The 13,130-nt window shown below is 43.7% G+C and overlaps 1 protein-coding gene across 1 annotated transcript in view; it reads right to left on the minus strand.

Annotated features, from left to right (window-relative positions):
• The window catches only part of PRKX (protein kinase cAMP-dependent X-linked catalytic subunit), a 61,963-nt gene extending 52,321 nt beyond the window's left edge, over window positions 1-9,642 (minus strand). The window contains exon 1 of the mRNA XM_035114637.2: window positions 9,022-9,642. Within this exon, the coding sequence (XP_034970528.2) occupies window positions 9,022-9,208 (187 nt within the window). The 5' untranslated portion in view covers window positions 9,209-9,642. The remainder of the gene's footprint in view (window positions 1-9,021) is intronic.
• Window positions 9,643-13,130: the final 3,488 nt, after the last annotated feature.

Consider the following 13,130-nt stretch of genomic DNA (forward strand, 5'->3'; position numbering starts at 1 on the left):
CATAAAACAGAGGATGAGGCTATAAATATGCTAGCTTCCTGCTGAAGAAAAGTTACATTTCCATAGCATTGGAGCCTTTTGAACTTGCAACACAACTAGTCCCCCCCCCCTCATAAAAGCCCAGCCTCCCTCTGAGGCTGCATTTCTATATCCATTTAACTGAGGGTAACCCTCATGGAAATCAATGTGACTAACTTCTGAATAAACATGTATAGCAGAGCTTTCCAAACTTTTCCATATTGCTGACACACTTTTTGGACATGCATCATTTCACGACACAGTAATTCAGTTTTGCATCATTTTGCGACATAGTAATTCAGTTTTACTATCAAACCAGAGGTTAAACTAATCCCTTTCGAGCCATGGAAGAAGCGCGGGGATTGTTTGCATGAAACAACTACTGTACACACTGCAGCTGAAACTAATGTGTCGCGACACAGTTTGGAAAGCTCTTATGTACAGTATAGGATTCTGCTGCGAGTGTCCTTTCCGATACCTCTTCTCTTTTACTAGAACATGCCCTGCAACATAGCATAAAATTTCACTTATGAAAATAAAGATGTGGCAATTTAATAGTTTTTTAAAAGGCTGAAAACCAGGCTTGAACTCTGATAAATATATCAGAAAAGGAACATTCTGAGAATTATCTGGTAATATCCTTTTTTGGAACGCAATACATACACACCCCGCAAAAAAAAGAAACCCAAATATGTTAAAGGATGTTCCAGCAGAATAGTCCTCCTGATTTCTCCACGAGTATGTTTTAGATGTGTGCAGTGACTACAAGATTCACCTTATATCTGCAAGCTCCTCTGCCATTCAAGCTTTGGGAGTTTCCCTGGTCAGCTTGGTTTCATTTTTCAGAAAATGTGGGGGGATGTGGCAACTTTGGGGGGGGGGAACTATTCAAAAGGTTTGGGACTCCAGGGTCCATCTCAACATTCCATGTTAGCAGCACAATCCAACATGGGAATATGTGCATTTGCCCCCAAATCACTGCATTTTGCCTTGATATTTAGGATATGCACAGAGCTGGTACAATCTCCTAGCAGGTAGGATGGGGAATTCTGAGTACAACTGTATATCCAGCCCAATATAGTTTACTATTTGTTGAAGGAAAACAATGGATTTAATGCAGCAGTGTCAGCTTGGCCCTGCGACCATGGCCCTGGCACTGAAATTTGTGGGTGCCTGGCCCCTTCATGGGGAATTTTGTGGGTGCTTGGGCACTTATGGTTTGATGCTACTCCTTCATGTCTTCCTCTTACAACATGGAGTCCTTCATCTATCGATATAAACAACAGTGTTTCATTGAACATTAAGTGGGTGGGGGGAGGTTATTGCAGGATGCCTTTTCTGTGCCTTTTTTTTTCCCTATGCAAACTGTTGGAGAATTCAACCTCCTAATCCTAGAGAATATTCAGCAAAAATGGCCCCTCTAAATTTTGTCATCCACAAATAGCATGGATAATTTAGGAATGCTTTTCACTGTCCTAAGAAAAAGCCATAACATTACAGATCTGTGACCACTGCACCCATAAGGTATCATTCAGGAGTCCATAATGTAAATATCCTCCAGCACAATTTCACTTAGATGAAGGATCTTTGAACAGAAAATCAAAGGTTTGGTCAATGCCCTTAAGCAATCTGCTCCCTGAGCAACTATACAAGGCCCTTTTTAACAAGGGAAGAGCAAGAAAAAGCAGATAAGAAGTCTATGACAGTTCAGGGATAATATCACAAAGAGATTTGAAAACATAGTCAGGCAGCAAACTCTAAAAGCAGAGCAGTACTTCACTTCATCAAAAAAAGTGGAAGCATGTAGAGAAAGGTGCATTTCAGACCAGAGACTGCAGGACCACTGAGGGAAAAGAGGACTTAGCAACACTTAAGGCCCATTGAATCAATGGACCTCTTATCTTATAGGCATAAAAACTAGCCGGCTGAAGTCTACAATTACAATACATGCATGTAAACAGTAACATTATTTATTACTATTATTATTTATTAAATTTCTATATTGCCCTTCATCCAAGGATCACAGGACAGTTTACAAAATAGAAAGTCAAAAATATATACCATAGTGACAAACAATAGCAACACAGGGCCACAAACATGGCCACTAGGAGAGACTTCCTTTCCAACATGGCCCAACTCTAAAGATTCTCTCCGTCAAGTCTTTACTTTGCTCTAAACTTTAGAAAGGCACAAGCGATAGGAGAGACTAGTGTTGCTTCAGCCAGCATCCAAAAGCTCAGTGCCAGATAAGATCTTACTCACTGCCAGATGGTTCAGGGTTATCAGTGGAGATGTGGATCTTTTCTTCCACTTCACATGCCTGGCATAGGAAAAGGTAAGCACCAGTCAGCCTCTTGCTGTTTTTGCCCTCCTTCAATGCCTGCTACAAAGCAAGACATAAAAGAGCTCTTCCCCTGAGAAGAGGGACTTTGCAGAAGTCAGAAACAACTAGCTACATAGCATAGCCAAAATTTGTGGACCAATCTATAGCCAAATTTGCACTTTCAAGATCAGGGTAGCCAACACGGTGGCCTCCACGTGTTTTGGATTGTAACTTCTATCCGGTCCAGCCAGCATGGCAAGTGGTTAGGCATTAGAGTTGTAGTCCACAATATTGGCTCAGTATCGGTTGTAGTCCACAATATTCCTCAAACTTGGGTCCCCATATGTTGTTGGACTACAGCCCACATCCTGACCATTGATCCTCCAAGCTAGGGATGATGGGACTTGTAGTCCGACAACAAATGTGGACCCACAGTTGAGAAAGACTGCTCAAGGTTGTACCACCTATCAGAGCATGTTTAAACTTCAACATACAGTAGTTCTTAGAGCCTTGGACTAGGATCAGGCAGACCCAGGTTCAACTCCCCATTCAGATATATCATGTACTGGGTGAAATTGGACCAGTAATTCTCTCTCAACCTAACCTACTACACAGGTCTGTGAAGACAAAGAATGATAAAAGCAGAACCATGTATTCTGCCCTGAGCTCTATGAGGGAAGGGTGGGATAGAAATGTAATTAATAATACAGTTGTACCTTGGTTTTCAAATGTCTTGGTACTCATAGGTTTGGGCTCCCGAATGCCAAAAACCTGGAAGCGTTCCAGTTTTTGAACTTTTTTTGGAAGCCGAATGTCCGATGCAGCTTCCATTTGAGTGCAGGAAACTCCTGCAGCCAATCAGAAAGCGTGCCTTGGTTTTTGAATGTTTCGGAAATCAAATGGACTTCCAGAACAGATTCTGTTCGAGAACCAAGGTACAACTCTATTCTAGTGTAACGCAGTGCACCTTGAAAGCAGTTGTGTTGGAAATACAGTCATACCTTGGTTTAAGTACGCTTATGTTTGAGTACTTTCAGTTTAAGTACTTTCAATGGGAAAGTTCGTTTCAGGTTAAGTACGCTTCAGGTTAAGTACGGACTTCCGGAACCAATTACACTCATACTTCGGGTTAAGTACGCTTCAGTTTGAGTACTCCGTGGACCCGTCTGGAACAGATTAATCCACTTTCCATTACTTTCAATGGGAAAGTCTGCTTCAGGCTAAATACGCTTCAGGTTGAGTACAGACTTTCGGAACCAATTGTGTACTTAAACCGAGGTACCACTGTATATGGGTAAAACAAGACATAAGGATTCATTGCCTTTGCCTGAACCTTAGAAAAAGACTTTTTTGCAGTATGCTGTTGCGGAATTGAAAAGTCTCTGTCTTTATTCTATAGCTGAAACAATCACCCAATTCACTATTTTTATAATTCCTTGTTTAAGGATTGTATCAGCCAATTTTCTATTTCCTAACTATTCACAGGGATTCCTGAATGACAATAGGATCTTTATTTTGGAAGATTAAAGCATACATAATTGGGCTGGTTCAATCCCGCTTAAATCCATGGGGTTTAAACAACTTGTCCACAGGATTGTAGCCATTGTTTCTTTATATTGGCTGAACCTATAATGTATGCGAGTCAACACCATAACATCTTTTGGTTATGTCACAAATTTACAGTGCAATCCAGGGTATGTTTGTTCGTAGTTAAGTTCCACTTTGTTCAAGAGAGTTTATTGCCAGATAAGTGTGCCATGTTTTTCATAGGGGAATCATGCAAATAACCCTAGTAAGTGATCCTACTTATTCTGCAAGTTCTGACTGCCAATAAAAGCCATGTGTTTGAGGCATAGCTAGCAAAATTTGTTTCCAGTCCAGATGTTACACCCACTAAAAAGAACCATAAATAATGACAATATTTGAAGAGATAAATCCCAAACTTCAGAAAAAACACTGCTACTTAAGATTATGTGTATGTGTATGTGTTCAATTAATCCAAGAGTATGCCTCCTCCACCCTCAATTCTCTTGTGCAGTCACAAATACTGTTTTATCAAATGAATGTGAGAACTTGCTCCAAGCATCAAAATGAATGCAGATATGTAGTTATGCTTGCATTTAGTGTAACACATGTCAGAATTCAAATTTCTGACTAGCTATGTAGGAGTGATGTTACCTTTGCTGCACACAAAGCTACTTTATATAAATTCCCTTTGGTATCGATTGGAGGACACCCAAGTGCTCAGAGAATTAAAGATCAAATCTACACTTTAAGATGACAGTTTCCTAGTTGAAATGTTCAGTAAATGGATAGAGCACAACACATTTTCTCAGCATATCCATCCCACTCATGTGAGATAACACTCTGCAGGATAATAAAACTGATGATTTAAGGGAAAACTTTGGTGAAATAAAAATGAAAACCTAAGACATAGGTGTGAACATGATTATCTTTAAAAACATGAAGAAGCAAGTCAAATTAAGTAATAATTCCATCTTTTTCTTCCAGCAAAAAAAAAAAAAAGCATTCAGGAGAATTTCAAAAGCTTGTTTGGAAAACGCTCATTTTGCCCCATCAAAAAAATATGTGTTATTCTGCCTTTGTCATGTTTCCATTTGTTATGTGCAGTCAGTGTCTGCCTGAGTATGTTTAACTGCATCTTTAAAAGTGTCAAGTAGTCCTCCATATCTTGAAAAAAATATTTGGATGCAAAAACAAAATCCTAGGATTCTAAACAAGGCACGCGCCAACTCATGAGCCAATAATCACATTACACATATGAAATGGGTCCACACACTGAAAGTCATCCTGCTGGTCCAACCTTGAATGCCACAAAGCTTCCTAGTTCTCACTCTTTATGTTTGCTCATGGGCATCTAAGCAAGCTGACCATGCAAGGGGTTCCATTGCTTAGATACCAATTCTAATGTGTGAATGTCATGTAGCAGAGCCTTTATTTATTTATTCCTACCCCACAGAATTTGAAATTCACTAGGCGCAATTTATACCTGTAGTGTAAGGCCGGCGGTTTGAATCCCCGTGATGGGGTGAGCTCCTGTTGCTCGGTCCCAGCTCCTGCCAACCTAGCAGTTCGAAAGCACGTCAAAGTGCAAGTAGATAAATAGATAAAGTGCAAGTAGATAAATAGGTACTGCTCCGGCGGAAAGGTAAGCGGCATTTCCGTGCGCTGCTCTGGTTTCGCCAGAAGCACTTAGTCATGCTGGCCACATGACCCAGAAAAACTGTCTGCAGACAAACGTCGGCTCCCTCGGCCAGTAAAGCGAGATGAGCGCCACAACCACAGAGTCGACTGGACTTAATTGTCAGGGGTCCTTTACATTTACCTTTATTAGCCACTCGTGAACAAGTGAAGATGCCCAGGCACCAGGATGGTACCGGGCATCTCCACCATCTGGAGGTGCATGCATGGGGATCCTTGGATCCTGACTGTTTTCACACACTAGCAACACATCCTGGAGAATCCTATCCATTATATTTTATCTCCACAATCAGAATGAATTTCAGGAACCTAAATGTTGTATTGAAAATGACTTTCGAACCGTCTGGCCCCAAAATGGCAATGAGGCATTTCGTTTTGGCGACTGTCACCTTAGTTTAAGGAGCCATTTAGCACCTAGCTTATATATTTGAGTTTCTAGCACTGCTACCCCAACTTTGTCCATGACAGAACTCAAGGTAGCTTAGCTTACAGATAAAAATAGAGTCATGGAAGTCACAACATGTTGATGGTATGTCTGAAGTGAGCTACTGTCGTTATGTATTTCAGCACCGTCAGTAGAAGGTATACACACAATACATGAACAACTGGCGGCAGGAAATACAAAGATGGCTTAGCAGCCCATCCAAAGCTCTGCCTGGCTCTACCCACAGGGCAGAAGCAAGGATGGAGGAATGTTCCTATATCCATTCACATATCATATGAATAGTATTCATTTTCTCTCCCATTGTTTCCCATGGAAGGAAAGGATTAGAGCCTGTTCAGAAGTGTGTTTAAATCTTCCACCAGTTTGTGGTGTGTTGTTGGTATGTGTGTTGGTATGTTAGGCATTCTATCATTCAGATCCAAGCCACTTCCTAGCACACACCCCTTTTGACTCTACTGCAATCAATGCCAGTTGGACAAGGAGCTGGGACAGATATCAGAACTCCCTCTCCAATGTCAGAGGGAAAGATGCAACCTATCACATGCCCCCCAGGGATGCCCTTAATACAGACGCTCTTAGTTGACCCAGGGTATCCAATAATGATCCTGCCTCTTGACCCGTTCAACACATATAGTTTACAGCTCCCTCCTAGCTGCCAGAACTTCTTCAGGAGGTTCACCTTACATGAAAACCATGTGCCTAGCAGGCCAATCAAGCCATGCTATAAATTCATTAATTTGAAGGCAAGACAGTTTATCCACCAGCTGAGACCCAAAGTGATCAGAACAACACTGGCACATAAAATTAATATAGCTTCCCAAGAGCTGTAGCAGGAAGATTATGGGCTAACTTTGCAGATAAACCCCAAAGTTACTAGCCGGGAAAGACCCTAGTACCCTGTGTTTCCATTGTGGCTGTGTGCTACTGTCTTACCCTTCTCTATAGACAGAAAGGATACTAGATTCATAGCAAGCTATATTCCTGCCCATAGTCTTGTAGAGGGGGAGAGAGATACACCCATTCGCTGCCAGCCTGATTATTCACCTGTATGAATGCCTTGTTTCCTATGGCTACCAGATGTTACTCTGTCACTAAACAAATGCACATATGTGGGATGGGGTATCTTCAATATGGCTGGCTGTGACACTAAACCTACACCAATTCATTTTACCATATCAAAAGACACTATGGACATACTGCAAACTTTTCTCCAAGGGCAGCATTTTTGCACTAGTTTAAGTATTAGCACCAATGCAACGAGATCCCCTCTCCTCCTTCATGCACCCTAGCCATCCCCAAATCCGCTCCAGAGGATTGGGAGGAAATCCTGAGCAGTTGTGGGGTGGGCTCCAAAGGGTGGGGGGAGGAGAAAAGCAGAACATTCTGTTGTGCAAGAAGATATCACCTTAGAGCCATACTGAATACAACCCGTGTAACCAGGAACTCTGCCCCTCCCACTCCTATGTACTTTTATAAATCTGCACTTATCTGATGGCAGGCTTAAATTGTTGTTAGCCACCCTAAGCGGCGCATAGGCACCAAGAGGTTGGGATCTACTCTATGAAACACACCGAATAATGTATGAAAGTGCCTTTTAAGTCGAAACAAATGGCAGCGGTTGTTTATGTCATGTGCCCTCTCTTACGAAGTATTTCACGTCAGATTTCCCCATGTGTCATATGGCACTGCAATCATATCCTCTCCTCCCCTGTGTCCCTTCTCCTTCCTCTCCCACTGCAGCCAATGCCTGCTAACAAAACCATTTACGCAGATCAGATGCAAACATCCCTCAAGAGGGGACATTTGGGGAAGAAAGCCATGTCCAAGTGAAGGACTCCCTTGGTCCTGGTCCTGTTTAAGATTCTACAGATTATCTGCCATTAAAAAGGAATATACATTCCAGCTCATCACGTGAGCAATACTAAAATGCTTTAGATATCATGAAACCCAAGTAGCTGAACAGAAGAACAAACCCACAGTTGCAAGCCATGTTTAATATTAACAGGAGCTTGGATGGAATTTGCAAGCGAACTGTAGGAAGAGTGCACAGTATAAGCATAAAGTATAAGCATAAAGAGCTGTAAACATACATCAACTTACATAATTACTTCACACACAACACTTGTGAAAGCAAGCATCAAAGTTACTTGCAACATAAGGTTATGACTGATGCACTGCTTAAACAGCATATTATTCAGTTAAACAGGCTGAACGCTCAATGATGTCGCCAGGACTCAGAACAATTTACATGCAAATATTTTTGTTCAAAGGGTTTGTGGATTGCAAACTCAAGAGTAGTTTCTGGGATAAACAGGACCACACACTGTTTACAAACCAGTTCAGCTTTTTGCCACCAAACAGATTTGGGCAAAATCCAGACTACTGGCGAATAAACAGAGACCAAACAGCAGACTTCTCCACATTGGGTTTGACAGTTCTCAAGCACAGCTGGGCACCTGCCTGCTTCTCAACTGCCATCTGCAAAAAGCTTGTTCTGTTTCTCTCTGATAAAAAGTACTGGCGAAGCTTTCCGGATACGAAAACAGGAAGGAAGACACCAAACCCTGATCATGTTAAGAAGTGAGCCTAGACGCCAAAGAAACAAACTGTTTCCTGGGCATGAGGTGCGCCCATCCATGCTTGTGGAGATGGCACAGTGTTAGCAGATGGCAGCATCCACTGGGGCTCTGCCCTGGGGAAGAAAAGCGGTAGCAACAGCTTTCCGGTTGCCTTGACTCTCAGAGAGAAGGATCTCCAAAAGGAGAGACACCGCAGGGTTGTATTTCACTACCTGATCTAGGGAGCGCACAGAGGTATGGCATTTGTGAGCACAGAGAGGTGACCAGAATTATGTATGGCGAGGGCACTAAAAAGGAGGGGGGTGTCCCTTGCCAGTCAGAGACGCCTCTTAAACCTGGTGGGTGGTCATGGGGGGGGGGCGGCGGCTACAGACGAGCACGTTCTATTCCCCCCATCCTTTGTTTTTGATTGGCTGGCGCCCAGCCTCACTCACCGACAGTGGCTAAGGTCTCCAGATCCTCCAGTCGATAAGCGGGCGAGTCCGGCGCCGGGTGCGCCGGAGAGCCTCGACCGGCAGGACTCGAGGACGGCGCGGGTTGGGGCTCGCCGGTGCCGCCCGCCTCGCAGCCGCCGGGGCTCCTGGCCCCTACTTTCGCCCTCACGGCGCTCAGCGTCTCCATGGGGCGGCGAGGGGAGGGAGGAAGAAAAGGCGCGCCCTGTCAAGGCAAAAGGGCGAAGTTTGGGGCGCCGGCGCCGGCCCGGCCTCCTTCCCTCTTCAGCAGCTGCCGCTGCCCCGAGCCCGGCCCGGGTGTCGGAGGAGCCTCTCGGCAGCTGCAAAGCGGCGGCTGGCGCCCCGCATCGCGCCCGGGCGCAGCTTCTTGGTTGGCTTGCCTGGTTGTGTGTGTGTGTGTGTATGTGTGTGTGTGTGTGTGTGTGTGTGTTGTGCTCGCGCGCTCGCTCGCCTCGCTCTCTGGAGACCGGTTGTGCGCCTTCGCTCCTCGCTCGCTTCCCGCCGGCACCTCGGCGCAGACAATGGGCTTGCCCGAGTCTCGCTCTCTGCCTCACTCACTCGCCCGCCAGCCAGCCAGCCGGTCGGTCGGTCGCACGCGGGGATGAGAGGGCGGGGCTTGGCTTCCTGCAGCTGCGGCAAGAGCCGGAGAGAGGGCGGGGCGCGCGGGCGAGGCGAGAGAGAAAAGCGGGAGGAGGAGCAACAAGCGACCGGCTGCTGGAGCGAGCGAGCTGCTGCTTGGAATTTACAACGAAAACACGCCACAACGCTGTTGACTGCCTTTTGCACATGGCTCTTGTAGCTGCTGACGCGGTCTCCCCCTGCCCCCCCCCTTTTAAAATAATCCTGTCAGAAGCTGAAGGACGAGGGGTGTGCCCCTACACACACACACACACACACACACACACACACACACACACACCGGCCCTTTTCTTGCACCTTTCTCGGTGCTTTGGAGGAGATGTGGGAATTCCTGAGCAGCTCTTCCCCTTAGGTTTAGACGCCTCCAGTTGCATTTTCTTTGATTGGTCTTCAAGGCAGTCCTCCCGCCCCCCTGGGAGGGTGGGAGCTATTGGACAAAGGTTTGTGCGTGGGCGGAGCCAAAGGAGGCAGGTGGGGCGACTGCCTCCCCTCCCCAATCAAGTAAATCAATAAAAGTACCGTACTTAAACTGAGATTCTGCTTCCCCCAACATAAAACCTGGTTATACCCATGGAAGGTGTTAAAGCACAATTATTTTAGCTCTGCATTTTGATTCTCAAACCCATTTTTCTGGATGTCCATTGGGTGTTTCCACTGCTCAAGCCAGCTTCAATACTGGAAGACTGGCATAATAAACAGGGGTTCATAAATAGATTATATATAAATTTGCCTGCTGCTTAATAGGGGCAATTTCACCCAACAATTTGCTCACCTTGTAAGAAAATGGTCATGAGGATTAGGCCCGAATTACAGCTGCCATGCAGTGAATTATTATTTATTTAAAGGCAGAATTATTGTTAATTGGGGCTATTAGCAGTAAATGTTTGAATCAAGGCCACTGGCTTAACAGCCACAGATTTTTCAATATACTTTTGGGGAGGGATAGTGATAGAATGGTCAAATGCGTAGGGAGCAACAAAAATAAAGCAATGGGAGGAAATGAAGCTATTTAAAAATGAAATTTAAAAACACAGCACCATGTTTTCCAAAGCTTGAAGTATAGGGTTGAAGGTTAGGTCTGAAAACCTGCACACAGGCTTGCTCAGTCCTGTTTGCTCAACCTATGCATGCTCCTAATGTAGATTTGAAACCTAGAACAAAAGGTAAGCCCTAAGCTCCATCCAAATTTCCATATTGCAAAAGTGTGGCGGGGAAAATCTTGATTGGTTGGGTATTATACAGTCACACACACACACACACACACAATCTCCTATGCATTGTTGTTGTTGTGTGCTAATACAATTTTCATGAGCAGCAGTAATCTTGATAATGCAAATGTTCATAAATATTTGAAGATGCCTCTCACCCTAGTAACTGATTGATGTACCTAATGAGCAACTACTAGGATGAAGCCAGGATTGCAGCAAAGAAGTTTTCAGGAAGTGGTGCCTGAATTACATCACAGTTAAATAGGCAAATAACAGAACCATTTTAAATCTACGGATAAATAAAAGAATAAGATGTGCTATGTTTCATTCTTCGGCAAGGTTTTATTCTGGTAACATAACTTCTGTTTACTTTACTTACTAGATAACTCCTAGTTTCCCTTTAGTCATCCGTATACACTGTGTTTCACCCTGTAATCTCAGTATGTAAAATACCAGACAAGACAGAATAAAGTGGGTTTCTTTGCTGGCTTCTGACGTGTTGGATTGAAAACTTAAGTTTGAGTTGGAAAATGGGTAAGAGGTTGTTATGGTCTGCTCCCAGTTTAGGTGGGGCTCAGCCAGTCAAGGAACAAAATGTGTTCCTCTGACTTTTCTTGATGCCATACCAAGTGAAATTAGAAATGGCACTTTGGGGGGCTCTAAGACACATTAACAGTTCATGTAATCATCCAGCCATCTCAACTACAGGCAGTGTTGACCAACACCATTTCTGTATCACAGACTCCTCTCTGGCCATATAAGATCTTAGAGGAATTATTTCAGTTATTTGTTCACTACTACTGATTTTGCTGGGTCTGCTTGTACCCACTACAACCATAACATTGGATATCTTGGGCATTTGTGTGTACAACTGTACAATTGTTCCCAAGACCACTAAGGAGACCTACTGCCCGAGATGCTATGATCTAATAAAAAAACTGCAACTAGCCCTATTGTAAACATTCAGTATGCAAAAGCTTTTCTGCGTGTGTGAAATCACACTTAGCTGAAGTCAACAGGAAGAGCACTGCTCAAGAATGCCAACTGCTACGGGCAAGCCAGGCCAAAGTGTAGTACTATTAACTGCCACTGAATTCAACTAGCAGAGTTAACCACCTGATTAAATATTTCCTATTGTAATAATCTTAAAATTGCTTTATTTTGGTTAGATTGTGCTCTGTGTATTTCGTTTCAAAAGATGCTGTCGCTTATATAAAGGCAATAAAATATTATTTGTTTTTATCAGTCTGACTTTTCTGGCTGGAAATTTTCAAAATTGTTTTTTTTCTTTTTCATACGTAATGGTTTTCCAGTATGACTCATGTTTTAACAAGCCTCCTTCTATGACACAGACATTTGCATTCCACTGAACTGGAGGCAGAAGCCCAAATAGTTGCAATGAATCAATAGAAGAGCCTTCGGTCTCCATGTGGTGTCCTAACAGCATCCTGTTACAATATCTTTTTTCATCAGACAAATAAGAATGATAATATGCTGGTTCCTTCCATAGACCAGATCATGTGCCCATGTGTCACAGCTTACAGAAGCTTGCGCAGCAGGCATAGCAGGCTAGTTGCCCAGAAGGAATTGCTAGTTGTCCCAAGTAAATAATTAACTGCAAGGCTAGCACTGCAATTCTGTTAAGTACATACTTGAGAGTAAGCTTTCCTGAACAAAGTGGAGCTTACTTCTATATAAACAAACACAGAACTGGGCTGCACAGTTGCAGTTCTATGCATATTTGCTTAAGAGTAGGTTCCACTGAGTTCAGTGGGTCAGTCATACCTCCAGGTAAAAAACATGAACTTTGGGCTGCATTTTTATAAAATATATAACTCAGCCTTGCATTTGAACATGCAAATGGCAGCCATAAACTAGGAAGTGGGAACCTCCAGACCATGGGTTGAATAAAGCCTGCCAGTGGTCCGAGTTTGGCCCATGAGACAATTTCCCTCACCACATCCATCTGCCCCACAGCTGGCATTATATGGCATCATTTGGAGCATAGAGTTTGCATTCAGCACCCTTTGAATTTGGTACCAAATGCAAGCACTGCCAGGATTGGTTCTACGCAGGAGGTTCTGCATCATATTTATTTCTGTGCCAGTTGCAAGTCCCATTGAGATCGGCTCCACTTAGCATCTCTTGGGTGGAACCAATCCTTGCTGAAAGCAAGAGTTACATTTTGCTTTTGGCAGGAATTTGTGGAGTAGAAATTTGAATTCAAGCCATGACTGCAAAGGA

This window comes from Zootoca vivipara, chromosome 4 (assembly GCF_963506605.1).
Source record: "Zootoca vivipara chromosome 4, rZooViv1.1, whole genome shotgun sequence".
Classification (NCBI taxonomy): domain Eukaryota; kingdom Metazoa; phylum Chordata; class Lepidosauria; order Squamata; family Lacertidae; genus Zootoca; species Zootoca vivipara.